The 21,532-nt window shown below is 48.2% G+C and overlaps 1 protein-coding gene across 1 annotated transcript in view; it reads right to left on the bottom strand.

Annotated features, from left to right (window-relative positions):
• Window positions 1-11,922, bottom strand: part of LOC126543176 (uncharacterized) — a 32,769-nt gene extending 20,847 nt beyond the window's left edge. Inside the window, exons 1-5 of the mRNA XM_072287383.1 lie at window positions 11,693-11,922; window positions 10,662-11,227; window positions 6,669-6,912; window positions 4,425-4,489; window positions 4,220-4,357 (exon numbers count right to left, since the gene is read on the bottom strand). Of these exons, the coding sequence (XP_072143484.1) occupies window positions 4,220-4,357; window positions 4,425-4,489; window positions 6,669-6,912; window positions 10,662-11,227; window positions 11,693-11,922 (1,243 nt within the window). The remainder of the gene's footprint in view (window positions 1-4,219; window positions 4,358-4,424; window positions 4,490-6,668; window positions 6,913-10,661; window positions 11,228-11,692) is intronic.
• Between the last annotated feature and the right edge of the window lie 9,610 nt (window positions 11,923-21,532).

Genomic DNA, 21,532 nt, shown 5'->3' with positions numbered 1-21,532 from the left:
GGACTTTACATATTGCTACGCAGTGGCGCCATCTATGGGCAGTCGGCATGCTGGTTTGGGCGAGCGCTCCGTTTTGCATGGCAGGTATACGCTCGGCGGTAGTTTCTGGCGTTTGTTTTCGCGCTGGTGCGGCCTATTTAGTATGACGTGGCGTCTTCTACGTGGAAAGTGGTTCTGTGAGACGTACTGAAGTTGTTTAAGTCGGTACGGCTGGACTTTCCGCTGGCGTTGAGGCGGACGGAGCACGCAGCGCGATGTGTGCGCGCATGTTTGAGCCTACAATCAGCCTCGGAGATCAACTGTGTATTTCTGAAGGTTCCATTCACTAATGTGACCTTATTGCAGTATTATCCTCTAGTTCTAAGCTGCTGCTTAGGAGCAATGAAACATACGCGACAATCGTAGCAGCTTGGGTACCGTTCTGCTAAGCTAGGAGCTGTGCTGTTATACTTTGACAAGCGTGCAAACTGTTCACTGCAGATTACATTGCGTGACTACTTGGTTCAGTAGACGAGGTTTCCACCCATGAATAAAATAGTTTTGGTTAGTAATAACAGCATACCTTACAGTGTGAACTATACTTGTCCAGCAAAGCGACCGTTTACGGACTGCGCGAGCATCCTAAGCATGTGGTAAGTGCTGGACTACAGATATCTTTGTTATATATAGTGCATGGTCCAAGCATGCGGCATCAACGTTTATAGCTCTATAAACGTTGTGCGGCGTGACTATGCGAGGTCGTACTGCGGCGTTAGCCCGTTCTTTCTTTTCCGAGAAAGAGTATGATAACCAATTTTTTATTTTCGGTTGTGTTCGTTTCGTTCTCTACGACGCACTCACACGAATTACGGAAATGTTGTCCTCAATATAGCCATCGCATTCTTTTTATGCGATCCATCTCGGATATTATGGCTTTACAGGGCAAAAACCACATAGCTTATTCATATGTATCATGCTGGACTACCGACCGCAGTGATCGCTATGTTGAGCAGCGCCATCGGCCTCATGCAGGAGGCTAGCGTAGACATATAGTGTTTTCAAGCCTACTAGACTTGAAATGCGTGAGAACGACGCCGGTGTATCACAAATACTTTGCAGCGTCTGCCGCTTAAATGTTTCGCGGTTGCCTTAGGTTGGCCGTACACGAGCATGCGCTCTTATGTTTCAGTCCTTACGCCGAGCGATCAGTTAGTGAGCAGATTTACCATTTCATGCTGGTAATACAGAGACGCCGGTTCTCTTCATTGAATTAAAATCGACATGGCAAAATAGTTCACAACACATACACCGCAGCTGATAATGCGCGTCGCATGTTTGCTCCCCCAACATATATTTCCGCGTACTGCAGTTACCGATGCACCGAAAGGCTTCCCTGACGACGTTATACGAACGGACATTGCGTAAATTTCACAAAGTACGATCTAAAACATCTCGAAATCGTTCCGCAGCAAGCGACAGCAATACTTTCAAGCAGCGCCACGCCGGATCGCACAAGCCATAGCGGAGGAAAGGCTCGCCGCGCGCCCTTTCCTCCTCGCCCGATGAAGAGGTCTATACATAGAAGGCGCGTGGCAGAGAACAGACGCAAGGAACTCGTTTGGACCGCACCGCGTCGAATGTGCACCATGCCCTCTTGAGCTACCGGGTCGTCGCCACATTAGCCTCTTGACAGTTGTAATTATCCGTGACCCCCCTCAAGTGTTCTACTTTTCTACCAACTTCCAAGTCCAGAGGGAATCTAGAAAGGATGGAAGAGAGGAGGGTGGAGAGGAGGCAGAGAATGGGTAAAACCGATCCAGTCGCGAAACCAGTGAATAACAGCCTTGCCACTCTTCGCTCGCAGTTCTATACAAATACAAGGGGGGGGGGGGGGGAATAGGGCAAAGTTGATGTGAGAAGGCAAGGAAACGCTGGATAAACGTAAGTTCAAGGTATGGCTATTTCTGAAAAATAAAACAATGCAAATATGTCTAGCGGACAACTTACATACGGTGTGCAGAAGCAGAGCCGCATTAATTAAAGCGCACCGCAGGGTCTAGGTGACACAACGGAAGCGGTCGCACGTCAAATGAACACTTCTGTGGCCGCTGTGGTAACTTTGTGGCTGTGGCATTGCTCGAGGTCGCGGATTTGGTCCCTACCGACGCAGCCGCATTTCGACGGGGGCTAAATAAAGAACGCTCGGACACTTTGATTTAGGGACACGTTAAAGAACACCATGGTGCCAAAATTAATCCGCAGTCTGCCACTACGGCGTGCCTGATAATCCGATAGTGGTTTTAGCACGTACAGCCCCATAATCCAATTCAAGTTTAATGCTTCTGCCACGATGCGATGTGCCATGTGAGGCAATGACAATGCTCGACCCTCTCAGAGGTTATGAAATATGGCGCACAACAACGCCTCAAGCAAACACCTCTCCTTTTGTGTGTTGTGTACTACGCATACAAACAGCAGGGGTGCACGCAAGGTAACGTTTAACAACTCACCACTCTCGTGCTGGACAAAACGTTGAAGAAATTAAACATTCGCCATCAACATCACCGCTAATTATTGTCAGTCAAAGCAACCAGCACAGAAAGCTTCGCTTACATCGATTCCCACAGTGCGTAGGATCTGCATAATTTTATTTTATTTTTGTCTTACGGGTCTCGAAATTAAAGACGCCGAATGTGAACGGTAGATGTCTCTAAAGTAGCACCGGGAGCCTGATTAAATCAAGCAGGCTAGGTGACTATTTGTCACCGCCCCGTTTCAAAGCAGATCCCAATAAATGACCACCACCACCACCATCATCGGGAATTGGTCTGCTTAAAAATGATAGGTAAGACAGACAAAATAAGAAAGAGCTTGGAGGCGCAGCCCATCGCCTCGTTTGAAAGGGGACGCTCATAGCATCCATCCATTCATCTGCTATGCACCCCTTTATCAGACCACGAGACACTGCGGGGACTTCGTGTCTTTTACAGACGCCTTGTGAGACTGCCCCGTAGCTAAAAGACCGGTACCAGCATACAGCACTGCATCCCACCTCTGTGAATGACTGGTTCCCTCCCTCGAAACCACATGTCTCTTCTTCAGGATCGCCTGGTATACAGGCAGTGACAATCTGAAAATAAAAGCTCGAGATTGATGTTTTCGCAGTAGCTAAGACTTGCAAATATACGGTGCAGGCGTTTGCTACGTAGAGAAAGTATGCTGATGATTACTGGTAAGTAAGGCGTGGGCGTTTTCTCAAGCATTCTCTCTCGTTCGGTATCTTACGACAATTGTCTTCATGCCATTAGACCCAACCTAACGGGCTTTTTTCTTGACGTGGAGTCCCGCGGCCTTCGGCCCCATCGGCATCACTTTAGCCTTCCTAGCCTACAAAAGTGTGAGCGGTCTGTCTGACACCTATTCTAGTTTTTTGGAGGCGAAATTGAGTAATATTGCGGGTTATGAGAAACGCCGTGGCGGAGTGCTCCGGATTAACGTTGGCCACGATGGGGTTATTTAACGTGCACGTGAATCTAAACACACTAGCGTTCTTGTGCTGAGTCCCCATCAGAACGCGGCGGCCGCGGCCGGTAATCGAACTGGCGACCTTGTGCTAAGTCGCAGAACTCGATAGCCATCGAGTCACCGCGGTGGGTTTTTTCGAGAAAACGGTAGATGCGCTGCAGCGTACTTTAAGGCTGCGGCGTAGCATGAACGCGCTTTTGAGCGCGTGCACATTACATTTCGGTGAAACGTTGACAGCGCCATCACACCAGCCTGCCCACAAGAAATAAAACAAAATATTGGGTTTTACGTGCCAAAACCACTTTCTGATTATGAGGCACGCTGTAGTGGGGGACTGCGGAAATTTCGACCACCTGGGTTTCTTTAACGTGCGCCTAAATCTAAGTACACGGGTGTTTTCGCATTTCGCCCCCATTGAAATGCGGCCACCGTGGCCGGGATTCGATCCCACGATTCCGTGCTTAGCAGCCCAACACCATAGCCACTAAGCAACCACGGCGGGTAAGAAGTAACACAACATGGCCTTGACGAAACGTTGGCTCCAGGCTGAGCCGTCCTTCGTTCGCCCACCGTTGATCAGAAACGGCAGTGCCATTTAACGCGGTTGACTCGAGCGTTCGTAGTTAGCGAAATCGCCATGGACCACAAACAGTCGGTTCGCGAAATGAACCGTCACTAGAAGGTCGTAAACACGCCCATCGAAACCGCTACTCACTTGGTAGAGGCACGGTACTGGCGCCCGGTGCGAGCCTGACGTCGTCCGAGTAGGAGTACTGATGGTAGTCCTCGCTCAGGTCGACCCCTTTGAACGTCGACGTGGCACTCGTAGGGACAGAGGCGCCGGCATCGCTGTCTGCATCATGCGACCCGAGGACTGCGTTGCAGTGTCCACTGAAACAGAGAAGCTGGACTTACATTACCTTTTTCAATGGCGTCTGTCGGCAGGGGCGAGCCTAGCAACTTCCAGCAGCCGGTCAGTTCTAAACTAGCGCGAGCTCGGTCTCGAGGGAAGGCCGAGGCGTATTGTCGTCTTCTTCACTTCAAGAGCCAAGCGACAGCACGCGATAATTGGGCTTTCTTCGTCATCACACAATTCAAATTAAAACACGCAGACCGGAGATAAAACTCATCACACTTACTGGCAGAATCTTGCATCTAATGGTGCGATCGCACGGTTTCGGGACTAGCTTTCTAGCGCGGCAAAAGATGTCAGCGTGCGTTTCAGCAAAGATCAGGCATAATGAGTTATTATTCTTTATTAATTTTTGTGTCGAGTGGCATCGAGCTGCGAACATCGACGGCTGTGATAAATAAGATTTTACAGCGAAGCTGTTTATGCGGACCCTGTGACGTCGTTGTCGAAGTTCGCTAAAACTATCATAATCAGCAATGGCTCGAGCGTCATGGTCTTCTTCCACAGCTGGCTCGTTGGCGCCCCTCGGCGCTACCGCGCGAACGCGCTCGTGCGGCTGCTCCCGCATTCGTCGTCGTCGTCTTCCACAGCTGGCTCCGTTGCTTCTCGTCATTCCAGCGTAGAATTTCACTTCTCTTCTGTTGTCGTAATGGGGAGGCCGCGTTTACGGGGGTACGAGCCATTGCTTAAGGGGGTACGAGCCATTCATTGTCTTACGTGACGGACAGATTTAATTTTGAACCAATTTAATTTCGAAGAATCGCAAGCGGTAATGCCGGGCGGATGCTGCTAACCACGTCACCGAGCAAACTCGAGACTCCGAACGCAAGCGACAACGGCGGACTGCAGGCATGCCGTCACTGACGTCATTCTCTCCGTCGCAGCCGAACGTGTGTGTGACCTCATTAAGAAGTACAAAGACGTCAATCGTCAAACCAATCCAAGCAATGGTCAAAACGATTGCAGCGCCCGCATGTCCCGTGGTGGGCCTTGCGCCAAATATACGGAGCTTAGGATTAGTGATTCCGCACATTCCATCCCAGCTACAACTACGGCAAGACCACGGTGCGGAGCAACTTGTACGCGAAAAAAAAAAAAGAAAAGCACGGCATCCAGACAAAAACCTCACGAGCAAAAAAAGAAAAAGAGGAAAGAAAGCACTCTAAAGCATGCTCACCACGCGACGCACGCAGAAGCGAAAATGAGGTGGAAGAATGGTGAACAGGTTGAACGTGGTTCTTTGTTTGCCAAGTAAAGGAGAGGCGTATCGCACATGCGTACCTGTAAAATACACCTTATTTCATTTCTCTTTTGTGGGTTCACTCGTTTATATATGGCAAATGGTGGGCATTATTCACATTTGCACTAGTAAAGGTACCCCTCCCCCCATCACTTGCATAGCAAAGTTACCTTGGGTTGCCGCTCCCCCCCCCCCCCCCCCCCCCCCCCGAAAAAAAATCCTGGGTACGTGCCTGATGGTGAAACTAAAGATTTGCAATATAGACTGCTTGCGAAGTGTGATTTGCATGGTGTAACACTCGGTGTAACACAGCTTCGCTGTTCGACCATTTTCACGGACTGGAAGGGACGGTGATATTTTGTGACCACCACCCAAGGAAATCTTTATGACTTCAATATGGAGTGCAAGCTACATAGAAGACAGCATCCTACGTCGAACGCCATACTAATCAGGAAGAAAGGTTATCGGGTGAAAATTTAGTCGTCGGTTTCACGTAAAGGCAGGCGAGTATAGCTTATAGGGAACATCGTGGCTAATTGGGTCAGCCCGCTTGCAAGTGACGGGTTGACCGTTTCAAATCGCTTGAATAAGTGCATGTACACGGAGTTGGGTCAGTTTTGGTCAGCCCTATATATACACCTGACTCGACCCCCTTGCGTCGAGCCCGTGTGAGCGAAACTAGGGTCGCTCGTTCCTGCGCAGAGTCAGCAATTTTAGACTCTTGGAAATTTCTTCCCTCATTGGGACTTATTTTACGCCCCGACAATGATCGTCGCCTATCTTGCGTGCGTTTTCTTTCTTTAAAGCTGCGCGCCTGGTAATTACACGTCACGAACGGCATGCGCGTACGAGCGTTCCTGACTGGAAAATAGCGACCGCGCAGGGTGTTGAATAAAGAAAAGGTGCGCAAGATAGATGGCTATTACTGTTGAGGTACAAGGAAATCCCCAAAGAGTGTCGATATTCACTCCAGTGTAAACACAGGGAATAAAATTGCCCGTGCCGAGGCACCTGGGGTCGACGCGGCGCTTGCGACGCTTTCGGCTGCCACCACTTCTGCTCCTCTGCTTTCCAGACTCGTCGCGGTCGCTGCGGTGGTCACTCGCCCGTTGCCGGTCCGCGGTGTCCGTGCGGACAACGCTGTACGAGCGAAGCGGCAGCAGCGCCTCGGTCGACTTCACGCGAAACAGCTTGCGCCCCTCCGCGGAGCCTGCAAACACGCCTTCGAGGCTTAGCGGCGTCAGGCACTCTGCTGCTGAGAGCAGCAAGGACGTGTTTTATGGTTAGGTTCAACTTTCATCAAAAGTACAATTTCGAATAAAGCTCGAAATGTTTAAGTCAACGCTGAGCAGCGTGCAACTTGCTGCGTCCCTAGTAGCTCTCCACATAGGCGTTGTTGGGGTATGGCTTATCTCGCTACTTCAACTGTCCCTTCCACAGGCTGTTGATGACTGAAACTGACATCCTCCGCGGTCACAAACCGCGGAGGATCTCGGCTGCTGCTCCACTTGTACCCAAGGGGGCTTACTACAACTTGTGTGGTTTAAGTTACAACCATGTGAAGAAAACTGACAACGAGAACAAGCGAGCGTAGGGGAAATTAATTGTTGTTTTATAGTGAAATCTAGAAAGAATAAGGTAAGGGCAAATGAAAGCGCACGAAAAGATACCTTGCCGCAGGTGGGAGCTGAGCCCACATCTTCCGCATTACACGTGCGCTGTTTCGACAATCATGCTAGCGTGGCGCCCATCCTTCCAGTTACTTGTTTGTGGACAAGATTAGAAGAGCTTGTAGCTGGGCTAGTTGGTAATTCAGCTTGATATGGTGACAGCGTCAGAGCGCAAGAAAAAAAAAAAACACTCACATCCACGCACACACGCATTCACGTACACAAATAACACATAAAGCATGCGCGGCGATTGTGAATATAAAAAAAAAATTATGGGGTTTAACGTGCCAAAACCACTTTCTGATTATGAAGCACGCCGTAGTGGAGGACTCCGGAAATTTCGACCACCTGGGGATCTTTAACGTGCACCTAAATCTAAGTACACGGGTGTTTTCGCATTTCGCCCCCATCGAAATGCGGCCGCCGTGGCCGGGATTCGATCCCGCGACCTCGTGCTCAGCAGCCCAACACCATAGCCACTGAGCAACCACGGCGGGTGAATGTGAGTATATGCGAGTAGCATTACGGCAAATGAACGTTCGGCAGCGAACGCCTGCGTGAAGTATGGGGGGGGGGGGGGTGGGGGGTGGAGGGCGTCTTCGTCTTCAGTCCGTGTGGAACTATGGCGGTCATGGTCGCCATAGTGACATCCGTTCTCAAGACGATGAGTCCTGTGGTGTCTAAAAGACAACGACAAATTTGGAGCTAGCGCTGGCTTTTCACTTGGCCTTTTGGCCAAGTGCTGCCTATTTGTGAATGTACCTGAATATAGCCTCTTGTCTGCGTCTTTGCACGTAACGATATGGCTGTAACTAACAAGAAATCTCGGCAGTAGGATTCCTTTATTCTACTCGCTCGTTGTGTTGTACACGTGATATAAAGCGCAGGAGTAACACCATTATTGCCAATTTCTTTTGGCTTCCAGCACGTTTTAGGCGAACGCGGACGTATCAAATAAACCTTGCGTCACTTCAAGATGTTATAGTACTAGGGCGAATCCGAAAGTCTTTGCCCCTAGGTTTTATTAGCCAAAATAGGGTACATACAGGTAATTACAAATATAACGTACTATTCTACGTACCTTATACACTATTTTCCCACATAGTCGCCGCACCGGTTCAGACATTTGTCCCATCGCAGCACTGAAATTTAGATGCCCCTGTCGTCAGTAAGCAAGTCTTCACGGCCTTTTGAGTACTGACAACACCACCGCCTCGCACTTCTTAAAGCGAAACAGCTCTCCGCATACGCGGGCTGCATTTTCCTGTGGATTTCGATAGGCGTTCATCCCTTAATCCACAGAAAACGAATCACATTTCGTTGCTCGTACGCCGTGGAAGTGTGAAGCATAACCGCCATCTTCAACAAATGACCGCAGCGCCGTGCCACGGAGCTACCGGCAGCTGGGGAGGATCAGGTAACAGCAGATTTGTTGAAGGATGGTGGGCAGATTGTTCTAGAGAAACTGGCCACCCTGTATACGCAATGCCTCATGACTTCGAGCGTACCGGAATCTTGGAAAAACGCTAACATAATTCTAATCCATAAGAAAGGGGATGCCAAAGACATGAAAAATTATAGACCGATCAGCTTACTGTCCGTTGCCTACAAAGTATTTACTAAGGTAATCGCAAATAGAATCAGGAACACCTTAGACTTCTGTCAACCAAAGGACCAGGCAGGATTCCGTAAAGGCTACTCAACAATAGACCATATTCACACTATCAATCAAGTGATAGAGAAATGTGCAGAATATAACCAACCCTTATATATAGCTTTCATTGATTACGAGAAAGCGTTTGATTCAGTCGAAACCTCAGCAGTCATCGAGGCATTGCGGAATCAGGGTGTAGATGAGCCACATGTAAAAATACTGAAAGATATCTATAGCGGCTCCACAGCCACCGTAGTCCTCCATAAAGAAAGCAACAAAATCCCAATAAAGAAAGGCGTCAGACAGGGAGATACGATCTCTCCAATGCTATTCACAGCGTGTTTACGGCAGGTATTCAGAGACCTGGATTGGGAAGAATTGGGGATAAGAGTTAATGGAGAATACCTTAGTAACTTGCGATTCGCTGATGATATTGCCTTGCTTAGTAACTCAGGGGAGCAACTGCAATGGATGCTCACTGACCTGGAGAGGCAAAGCCGAAGGGTGGGTCTAAAAATTAATTTGCAGAAAACTAAAGTAATGTTTAACAGTCTCGGAAGAGAACAGCAGTTTACGATAGGTAGTGAGGCACTGGAAGTGGTAAGGGAATACATCTACTTAGGACAGGGAGTGACTGCGGATCCGGATCATGAGACTGAAATAATTAGAAGAATTAGAATGGGCTGGGGCGCGTTTGGCAGGCATTCTCAGATCATGAACAGCAGGTTGCCATTATCCCTTAAGAGAAAAGTTTTTAACAGCTGTATCTTACCAGTACTCACGTACGGGGCAGAAACCTGGAGGCTTACGAAAAGGGTTCTACTTAAATTGAGGACGACGCAACGAGCTATGGAAAGAAGAATGATAGGTGTAACGTTAAGGGATAAGAAAAGAGCTGATTGGGTGAGGGAACAAACGCGAATTAATGATTAAAATTAAATTATGGGGTTTTACGTGCCAAAACCACTTTCTGATTATGAGGCACGCCGTAGTGGGGGACTCCGGAAATTTCGACCACCTGGGATTCTTTAACGTGCACCTAAATCTAAGTACACGGGTGTATTCGCATTTCGCCCCCATCGAAATGCGGCCGCCGTGGCCGGGATTCGATCCCGCGACCTCGTGCTCAGCAGCCTAACACCATAGCCACTGAGCAACCACGGCGGGTCGCGAATTAATGATATCTTAGTTGAAATCAAGAAAAAGAAATGGGCATGGGCAGGACACGTAATGAGGAGGGAAGATAACCGATAGTCATTAAGAGTTACGGAATGGATTCCAAGGGAAGGGAAGCGTAGCAGAGGGCGGCAGAAAGTTAGGTGGGCGGATGAGATTAAGAAGTTTGCAGGGACAACATGGCCACAATTAGTACATGACCGGGGTAGTTGGAGAAGTATAAGAGAGGCCTTTGCCCTGCAGTGGGCGTAACCAGGCTGATGATGATGATGATGATGATGATGAAATACAATCACAGGCAGCTCGCCGTTGATATGTGAAGTTCTGGCCTATAGTTATCTGTTAAGTTTACTCACGGGTGACTCAAGAAGAATTTGATTGTTCACATATTTCAAAGTCACATGCGACTGCTAGGGCAAATACTGTCTTTCGTTCACCAGTCGCTGGCATGCGACGCCACCTGGCATGTCATACAGTGCGACAGGACTGAGTAAGCAGGCTCACCGTTAGTAACGGCGGGGGAGGGCGTTGCCTTGGCTTCGCTCGACTCGGTCAGCATCGCTGACGGTTGACCGCCGTCTGCCGAGGATCGCAAGGGCGAGGTTTGTCTCTTGCCCAGAGAAGAGGCTCTTTTGGCCTTCGTGCTCCGAAATGCGGGCGCAGACGTCGAGTTCTTCGTGACCTTGCGAGACCAGCGAGCCGTTCCTACTGCGGTATTCGTACGCTGCCCTTCGCCGGACAGGTGCCATCGGCCTGGCGTTGACGAGGTCGCGGGCGTTGGCAGGTCGGGGTCGCTCGCACTCAGTGTGGCGTACAGGGTCTTATCCCTGGCACGGTAGCGGGCACGGAGCCACAATGCGGCGATCGCCAGGCACAGGAGAAGGGCCATCAGGACCAGGCACGCCACCAGGAGGCAGAGCGCAGTGCTTCCCAGATGACGCTTCAAAAGCTTCGGACGCTCTTCTGCGGAGGGCGTCATTTCATTCTCGCCATATGTGAGGAGACGGCGCCTGCCTCGTCGCAGGGGTATGTCCGAGGGTATTGCAGCGAGAACGACGCCGTCGTTGGTCCTGTACGTTCGAGATACCAGGACCTAAGCAACGTGTTCCCCTGGTGCCAGACGCAAAGCACGAAAGAACGCACCGAACGAAGAAAGCTGGCAAACAAATAATAAGTTACAATGCGTTTTTGAAACCAGAACACTGCATTCATGAAATACGTGTACATAGAAGCCAGGGCAACCAAATATTGCTCGAGATTGCTAAGTGGGTGAAAAGCTGAGTCAATTAGAAGTAGGGTAGATAAGTTTCGTGCACCTTGTAGTGTTGGCCAGTAGAAGAACGAGACAGATGTTAACCCATATCACACCAGACGCAAGACCCCTTTATTCATGCAAGCACTCATATATATATCCGGGCAACAGTGGTGCCATCTCTTTATGGGCTTTGATAGTTATGCAACTAAGGGCACCTAGTGTCGCCCTACCACACTACACACCTAGAATGCTATTTCGCAATTCAGGTATTCCGACGTACCCACTCAGGTTCCCAACGTTGTTGTGCCTACGCTGCACGCTGCTGTTGAAGTAGTCGACCCGGCTGTCCATCGGCCTCGGGCCCGGCAGGTCTGCGGAGATGACCGACACATAGTACGTCACCGGCTCCGGATCTTCCTGGCTCGAGTCCCGCTGGTTTTTGCCGCAAGCAACGGATACGATGCACAGGAGACGCAAGACGAAGCTCATCGTACATATGAGCAGCATCATGCCTCCGTTGCATGGACTAACCGCGGCAGGTAATTGCACTCGCAGTGGCAGGTATTCATGTTGAGTCCTTAATGGAGTAGCCATTGATGATGATGGTGGGCCTTCAGAACATGACATGTAACCACAAATTAGGATAGGCCAAGAATAAGGAGATTTGCACGACCACACAATTGCTTTGCAGGAGCGAATAAGAAATCGGTAATTAGTACATTCGTCTGTGGGATATCTTCGTTATTATCCCCAACATGAATGGCACATACCCTCAATAAATATGAAGTGATGATGACTTCAAAGATAGTTGCGCATAGCCACTAAGAAGTATTGGCGAAGAATCGGATGGCGTCGGCAAAATGCATTATAGGGAATAACTTAAAAAGACATATAAACAAATTAAAAAAGAAAACATGAAGAAAGGAAGAAGCGTGGGCTTGAGCTGTTAGACGAGCATAATTTCAGTTTTGCGTTTGGATAAACAACAATAAAGAAAAGTATCAAATGCGCGAGAGAGAATTATGAAATTAATCAACGAACAGTGCGTTTAACAATGAATTCGATGGTATTCGCAAAGGAAGTTTTCATGAAAATGCATATGTAGGATGTTCCTGCTAACATGGATGTAGCTTAAAAAATATCCAGTACCCTTCCACTCTGTGAAGAAGGATGACCAGTGAAGCTGTGTATATGTGGGCTCCTTAATGGCGAACTGCACCTTCACCGAGGGTCGGCCCGTTATCGCACTATCTTCGGGATCGGCCCACGTATGGGTATTGCTTAAAGCCTGCTTCACCTCCGCCGTGAGTCGGCCCGGTAGTGCACTATTGTCGCGTGGTAGTGACGGTCAAGAAAAGAGTAGAAATAGTCAATGAGCGTTGGCGTACGCAGCTACTCGGACAGCCCTGAGCCAGTCCGGGACGACAAATCGAAGAGCACCCACTGCGAACTACATTTGGAGGACATACGGGGTGACGGACGTGAATGTTTAAGGTGGTGGCAGTGGTAAGTTGCGACGTCTGCAAGCAGCTGTGCCGCTGAAGCAGCAGCAGCCATCGCCATTTGCGTAATCAGCAGCAGCCGTCGGCTCCGCCGCCGATTCCTTGCCGGGACTTGCCGACGATTCCACCTTTTGAAACGGCGCGCCACACAGAAACACCTGCCCATCCCCTCTCCTCCTCGTGCTCTGCGCGGCCTCTCATTGGTCGCCTGCTCCTCCTTGGCCGTCGCTTCTCTTCTTCTTCGGGAGAGAGCACCTTCCTAGGTCTGCCCATCTTATCGGTGGATCGGACACTGATGCCGCCGGCGCATGCCGCGTCTTTCGACTAGGAGTGCACGTGTACGTCAGAGCATAGATCACCGCTAGGCGCAGCCAATCCCCCACTGCGCGCCTCCTCCCCCAAACACGTGCGCCGCGACGCGCGCTCCTAGCTGTTGCCTCTCTATGTCTCGCCTAGCCTTTCCTCCTCTCCACTTCCCTTTGCATAACTGCACCGAGTTTTGAGCGGTCGCCGGGCACGGCTGGAACTCAAGCTTAAACAGCTGTGCTGTTAAAAATGATGGATCATTTTCCGGGAACGAAACTAAATACCTGTTGCTGACAGTCAAGTTGAGAAGCCACCAATAATTTTGGTTGTGGACATTCAATAAATTAAATACAGTTAATTATCTAAATGTCTTGACTGGTAAGGTGAACATTAAGAAGATGTAGGTAATTATAGGACACAGCGAACTAGGATGTGTTCAGCAAGATACAATTAGCGTGGTTACGTTATTCAGACAGGAAAAAGAAAGCACGCGAAACGCAAAATACACCACGTGATTGCGCACCCACTTACCCGAGAAAGCAGCGTTCTCAAACAGGATCACTGGGGTACGAAAGGTATTGCGGCCCAAACTATAACTGCGCGCGCAGTATTTCTATGATGCGCTAAGAGCTATGGGTGCTCGTTCCGTACCAAAATCCTCCTTCCTCCTTCTGTATATTAACAGCTTGTAATCTTTCTAATTATCTGAATAAAACCGATTCTGATTATGAAAAAAAAGAAATACACGACGCGCTGTATCAGGAGAGGTGCCACAGCTAAAGCAGCAACTGTTCAATCAATCAATCAATCAATCAATCAATCAATCAATCAATCAATCAATCAATCAATCAATCAATCAATCAATCAATCAATCAATCAATCAATCAATTAATTAATTAATTAATCAATCAATCAATCAATCATTTACTTGCTCAGGAAGAACCATGGCGTCTAAGTGCTGGCGCACGCTTACCTTACAAAAAAAAAAAGAAAACAAAACCAAAATGGCAAATGAATAAAAAGAATGCTCTTGGAAGGAACAGAGTACATACAACAAGGCGCAAGGTGAGTACAAAAGAAAGAGGAGAAGAACGGGAGTTGAGCAATACGTGAAACTATGACACAACAAAGCAAAGTTCAGAAAATAACAATGACAGGCAGTTATGAAAGATATCAAGATCATCAAAATAAGCGTTATAATCCCTCTGTATTCTGTAGACGGTTGAGTGTTGGTGATGGCAATCAGGAACTTGTGAAGTACTATGTTCTCTGGTGATCTTGCGCGGAATACGAAACATTGTGCAACTGAGGAATTCGGTGCAAGTGAGGATACCGTGAAGGAGTTTTAAAAGAAACAGGTCGGCGGGATTACGTCAGCAGCTAGCTAAATCCAATGAATAATCCAACAGTGCTAGAATAAAGTCCAGTGTCCTAGCAAAGTTATGACGATATATGCTAAGAAACGTTTTCTGGACCCGATCTATAATGTCGCTGTTGGATCGCGAAATGCCATTTCAGACGACCGACGCGTATTCGAGTTGAGGAAGACGGATTGTTGTGTAGAACTTGCGGAACGGTGTAGGAGTATTGAATCCCTCGATAGTCTGCAAACAGCGCCAAGAGGGCACATACCCCGCAGTGCAACGCGTTTAGTGAGAGCTGGAAAGTGTAAAGTTGTATCAAAAAAGTAGACCGAGATCGTTGATCTCACAGACATTACACAATGGCACAGAATCTACAGAGTAAGAAAAAGAAATGCTTGTTGTTTTGCGTGTGAAAGTCATGACTTTGGTCTTAGAAGCATTCAAGGTGAGTTTATTATCCTGACACAATTTAGAAAAAGAAAACAGGCCAGACTGCAGGATGCGACAGTCGTCAACAGTATGAATTTCCTTAAACAATCTTGTGGTCATCAGCATATAGAAGGGATGAAGAATTCCGAATAGCGGAAAGAACGCCATTAAAAAAAACGATTAAGAAAAAGGAGTGCATGGTGTTAACACTGATCCTTGAGGGACGCCGCTAGTTGCCATGTAAAAAGGAGAGGTTTGCCCATTGACGTCAACATAATATGATGTATCAAGAAGATAACTGCGCAAGAGATTTACAATGGACGAGTCAACACCAAAGTGTGTAAGCTTGATGAGAAGAAGTGAGTAAATGGCTACATCAAAAGCCTTGCTGAGGTCACAATAAATGGTGTCAACTTGCCCCATTTGAAGTACCGGCACGGAGATCTGTGCCATGAAACTTGCGAGATTTGGGATAGTGGAGATAATAATATATAATACAGGATAATTATAGGGTTATTATCTTATACGCTGCTTGAGAGGCATGCATCATGAAGCTAACGAGGTGGGCAGTTGTGGAGCGTCCCGATATGGAACCATGCTACTGAGGAATGATGGTATTTTTAATAGAAGATGAAATTATTCAGTGCAGAGTTGACTAAAATAATTTAGATGCTGCGCATAGTAGAGAAATGCCTGCAGTTACTCGCAGCAGTTTTTACCCCTGACTTAAAGACAGGAACCACCCGCGCTGTTTTCCAAGCCTTTGGGAATGTGTTCTTCTTCAAAGCAGAATTAAAATTACAAGTACGCACTGGAACAAGCAATGCCCCGTGCGTCTTAATCAAATAAGGTGGAATGTCATCGGTATCACACGAAAAAGACGGTTTTAAGGGTTTGGTGCTATTAAAACAAGTTCTTCTCAGACCGATAAACTCGAGTCAAGGAAAGGGTGATGCATTGTTTTGTTTCCAGGTTCACCTGGGTTTGTGATAGTGACTTAATTCAGGCTCTAAAATGTGCCCCAGCGACTACTCCATGTCCGAATAAAAACCGGCCACAGAGCAATTACACGTTGCAATTCCATGTAGGTGCGCGAAACGAGCATTCTGATCAGTTATTTTCTGTGACTCGTAAAGGAGAAAGGTCCAAAAGCATCATTTCTCAAATCGATGAGGAAAAAAATAAACGCATTCCAACTTAGTAACCAACAATAACATACAGACACGCGCATAAATTGTTTATGTTTTTGAGTGATCGTTTTTCACGGACAAGCCATTGTTACAATGTCGCTCGGCGCAAGTCGCGTCGTCCGTGTATTCAGAACTCTCTCGATGATGTCGCCGATTCTGTAGCGAGGGAACCTTGTCGAAGTATACTGCATGTGCGTCGCGAATAGTGTTGTTCATTCTGGAACTTATGCGAACACCAGCGATTACGCTGGAACGTGCGATGAGTCATGTATGGCCGACGCGTTTCATTCAGAACTTCTGCATGTTGGTGGGGCTTACTAAACATGCTTTTCGGGCGCTTGTGTGTGAGTGTGTGTGTGCGCGCCTTTCCTTTTGTATGTCCCATATAGCGCCCAAGAACCATGTTTAGTAAACTGTGGACCAAATTTTCTACGTTCGATGACTGTGCTCGCCGCATTTGAGTGCCACTTGCTTTTTTTGGGCACAAGCTTGCCCATAAAGAGTTAGTTTTTGCCACTCAACGCTGTGGGGCCCACTATCTTGTTCTTCAGAGTTACTACAACGGGACACTACTGCTACTACTACTACTACTACTACTACTACTACTACTACTACTACTACTACTACTACTACTACTACTACTACTATTATATTAATCAAAGAGAAGGAAGAATGAAACAGCTTGACTCCTGCCAATCGAAAGAACACAATCCTGCTACCCGATAAGAAAAAGAAAATGTGAGCAGGAAGAAGGCTATGACTGCACTACAGTAAGCCACAACACTACAGTAAGCCAAACACCATTGCAAAGCTTAACAAATAACAGTAACACAAAGGAAGCAGGATATAGCTAAACAGATTTATTACTTAGCCACATCATCAAGATTTGTTATTTCAACCAAATCACCAGAGACCAACCACCTCCTAGCTGCATTTTCTCCAGTTTTGACTACAATATAAAAGTTGGCGCGCCCTCCTGATGAACAAAATTAGTTTACGACTCTTTTATTCTGAGAACAAGTCTGGAGCGGAACCGCTTTCCTGCTAGCGTTGCCACCATCCTGGGTACCGCATACTTCAAGACAGCATTGCATAGATTAATTTTGTCATCAAGCCAACTCATGTACATACCTTTTTAAAACCTACTTCTGTAATATCTTCAGAACTGAAAACAACAGTTCCTCTGAAAAAAGTGCCATCACTTGGATGAGGAGAAGAAAAAAACCACAACGAACCTCTTGCTTTGGTGGTTATCTATTATAGAGCGCGTGCTTTCTGGGCTTATGGCAACTCGTGCATATCAACTTGCGCTAGCTTGCTTTTCTCGAACGGAGCATGGCTGCTGCGGTCGGGCTTTCTCTCCGTGCATGCAATTCAGAACGGTCGTTCGGCACCCTCGCAATATGGGGATCCGCACATGCTATAATGGAGTTCATCGATCTTGTAGCTGTACTGTATATATATTGAACGAGGGGTGTTAACAAAGAAATAGTATAGCCGTGTAAATCCGCGCGCGGCAGAAGAGAAGATCACACGGGGAAGGGGTAGGAGAGCGGGGGAGGTGGGCGGGGGTCATTGTGCCTGTATAAAGGTAGGTGCTCATGAACGAATACGAAAGTCAACATTGTCCCGTCATCGCCAGCGGCTGTGCCTTACTACATTAAGAAGCGCTTTGTGGCGACTGCATACTCAGGCTTTCTGTTCGGCGATCTTGCCATCATTGGCTTTGCTTGACTCAATCGAGCGATTGGTAGCAGTAGAATGTCAATAAGAACGTTAATGTGTGCGAATGACATCTTCATATGGGTATCAAAGTACCAGCACAGAATCCCTGCACACATTGCCCTGCAGCGTGCAGTTTTCTTACTCCGCGTTCACCTGCCAGTTCTTGACGTGTAAATGTTAGCGTAGAAATCGTCATTTCCCATTCTTGGCATAAGACGACGAGTCAGATGTTGCCGTCGAACTGGAGAAATCATTCGTTTCGAGGCGCCAGTGGCGCCCTCCAATGGCGCCCGCTAGTGCTCGTGGTCCGGCCGTCATTCGGGAGAACGGGCGACGTGAACGCAAGAGCCTCTTCAACGCACGATAGGCACGCGCTCGCGGGGGAAACCGTTCTAACCCATCGTCCAATTTCTTCCGGGCGAAGCTTTCTTCGCTCACACTCTTTGCGCGGAATTCACTAAGCTGCGCTGTTCGTTTGCAATTTCTTAGCCAAAAACTTCTTACGCTACGATAAGCGTGCAACCCAAGTGCCAGCGCACTTAAGGAGTCGTATCAGACCGAGGAGCAAGCGCAAGCTCAGATTAAATGACACGAAATGAAAGAACCGCGGTCAACCTACAGTACTATCGCACACCATGCATCTGTAGTTGATGCTGTATTCTTATGGCAAATCACTGCACACTCCTATTCGACAGCTTCCTTTTCCGGGCGTCTGCAACAGCGCTCGCCCGTTCACCGCACCGCCGACAAAAGAATGGCAGCGATAGTGTCACGCATTCTTCTTACTTTTCTGCGAGAGACAGGGCTGATGGACACATGGTAACACATTTGGCGCAGATAGGGACGCGCAAGCGGAGCAATTGCTGGCCAGGTCTGTCAGGCTAACCCGACCTGCAGCATAATCACAACCTCCACCACCACCATATTACAGGGTAACTTAATGTACTTATTTCGATACTAATTCCGCAAAAGAAAAAAAAAAAGAAAGGTACATAATAAATAGTTCATCTGGCCTCAAGGCAAGGCGACCAGCACCCGTATGTTCATCGGTATGGTATGTGATCGCACCGCACACGGTTTCAGGTACTGTTCTAATACCGCGCATATCTTCAATATCAGATCCCTCGACAGCAGGTACCATCGTGGGTGTTGGTCGACGGCGTCGTCGAGTGCCAACCGATGACGAAACACGCTTTCCCTTCGCATAGGGTCCCGGTCGAGGGCACAGAGAGCTAATAAAGTAACCCTGAAAGAGAAATGCAGAAAGGAACCGTGGCTACCGACACTCTCAAAATTCTGACAGAAAACTTCACTAGGCAATGACCGCGCGTGCAAGTTTCGCTGCCTGTCACACTTTGACGTCGGATCAGCAATCATTTCTTCCTGGCTTCTCCTCGGATGATAAAACACGATCATACTTCCGCAACAGGTCAAGAGTTTGTAAGTTCGGACTGCCGGCATTCCTCCAGAGGTGAAATGCACAAATGCGCGTACACTTCAATTTCGGAGCCAGGTATTAATTCATAGGTTGGGCCTGGAGCCTTTAACTACGCTGTCTGTCATCGCCGAAGTGGCACCTCACAGACGTCAAGGCTAATCAGTCAATATCACCGCAATGATCACCACCAACGTATCCTTAAGTTTGCCAGCCTCATAAGAACACACGTTGAAGTGCATGTCAGAATACTGCACAGCACCGTACACAAAGCGCATAACGGTTCAACCTTCTAGCTGTTTCGGATCAAATCGGTTCAAGTCGACAATTTTGCGTCACTGAACTAGATAATTGAACTAAATAGGCTTACTCCTGCACAAACTCGAGGCTGACTGCTGATCATGAAGTCGTGCTCGCTTGATAGGCTATCGAACATTAAATTTGTCTTCCGCATAATAATCGTCAACCCACTCTCACGCTGTCTCGGTTAAGGTCCTCGATCAATTGTTGCAATATGTCCCCAGCGTTGCTGAAATCACAACGATATCGGCAAACTGAAGATTGTTGCGATATTCGCCGTTGACAGTCACTCTTAACCCTTCCCAGTCGAACAGCTTGAATATTTCATCTACGCATGCAGTGAATATTATTAGAGAGAGTGTGTCTCCTTGCCTGACCACTTTCATGACCAGTATTTTTCCCCACTTTTCTTGCGGATAATTAAAACATTCGAAGTTGGAACTATCACTGAGGCAGAGTCGAAGCGAGTCTTAGGAGTTACGGACACGTGCACTGTGGCTGAACGTAAATATGGAAGTTACACATAAATAAAATATTTTTTTAGTTGTGAGCGGAATGCTGTAACCACCAGGACCTTGATGTGAAGCTCATTCAGTCTTTCAGTACAATCCACACGATATGCATTTAGACCGCTAATTACACACAAAAGCCGTAGCTGCGTACAAACGCACTGAATTAAGTGACCGAACTGTACGCCGCCTGGAGAGCAGAAAAGACAGCATAATTAGAGCGATGCAAATGCTTATCTTGCTGATACGAGGCATTTTAGTCACCGCTATTAGCGTCGTGCGCGCTTCACATTGTTCACTTCACGCTACAAGCCGCTGAGGCCGGCTTTTTCATGCCGTCATGTTGACCCAACTACCGCGCAGCAGGCGCGGAGCACCGTAAGACTGCTGCCGGCTGGACGAAAATTATTGTGCTGGGGCCGAATCTTATAACGGTTCGGTTGGGGAACCGTTCGTTTGGCCTCACCTGATTGGCCAAAATTCTGATTACGTCACAGGTCGTCAGAGGCAGCGGGGTGGTATCGCAATTTATGAATACGTCACGCATTTGTCAATCATCTTCAAAGCGAACCGGTCGTAGGAACCGGCGAAGGGGTAGTCCGCTTTGGGTTCTGTTGCTGTGGCTTGGCTGTTAGCTTGCGACCCTGGCCGCGCGCGCCGGTCGCGCTACTCCAGAGACACGCGGCTGTCGCGCGCGCGTGCGTTGGTTGCTTCGGAGGCTATTACTTGCCTTCGTCGTCTGCTTGGCGTTGCTCTTTCGGTGTCGACCACGGCTGGAAGTGCGATACGCGTTCGAAGAAGTGACGGATAATGAGTTGCACCGCCCTTGCCGGCTTTCTAAGTAGACCTTTTGCAGGCTACGCTATCAATTGGAGGGGACTCAGGTGCAAGCGTACGAGTGGCCATTCTACGAAGAGGAATGAATATTGCGCGCTGCGGTTCATCGCCGCCGGCCTGCAGCTCCCAGAGGTCGGTCGTTCACGAAGCATTAATCGGAATGGCCTAGATCTCTGCTGCCGACACTGTCCACAAAGTTGCTCTCGCAATTACTGTGTTGGCCGGTAGAAGGGTTGGGTCAGCTTTCCCGTGACCTCAGCTTCAAAGCCAATGCCAAGGAGATATTTGCATGGTGAGATCGAATTCTCAGTGCTATCGCCAGCGTGAATGGCTCGCAGATCGCCGTTCAGCAATCAGAAGGGTTCAACCTATAGGCTGGTTCAGCGCTTCCTTCGTTCGGCTGATAAAACTATACAGTCAGGACGGGAAAATATTCTGGAGATCTCCTATTTGGCTGCTCTTTTTTCTCTAGTTCGGGAGTGCCGCACGTTGTTCCTCAATTTCACAGCACAGCGCGCACCGT

The sequence above is a fragment of the Dermacentor andersoni genome, chromosome 1 (assembly GCF_023375885.2).
Source record: "Dermacentor andersoni chromosome 1, qqDerAnde1_hic_scaffold, whole genome shotgun sequence".
Taxonomy (NCBI): domain Eukaryota; kingdom Metazoa; phylum Arthropoda; class Arachnida; order Ixodida; family Ixodidae; genus Dermacentor; species Dermacentor andersoni.
The sequence above is the reverse complement of the archived record's forward strand: the minus strand, read 5'-3'. Positions and strand labels throughout refer to the sequence as shown.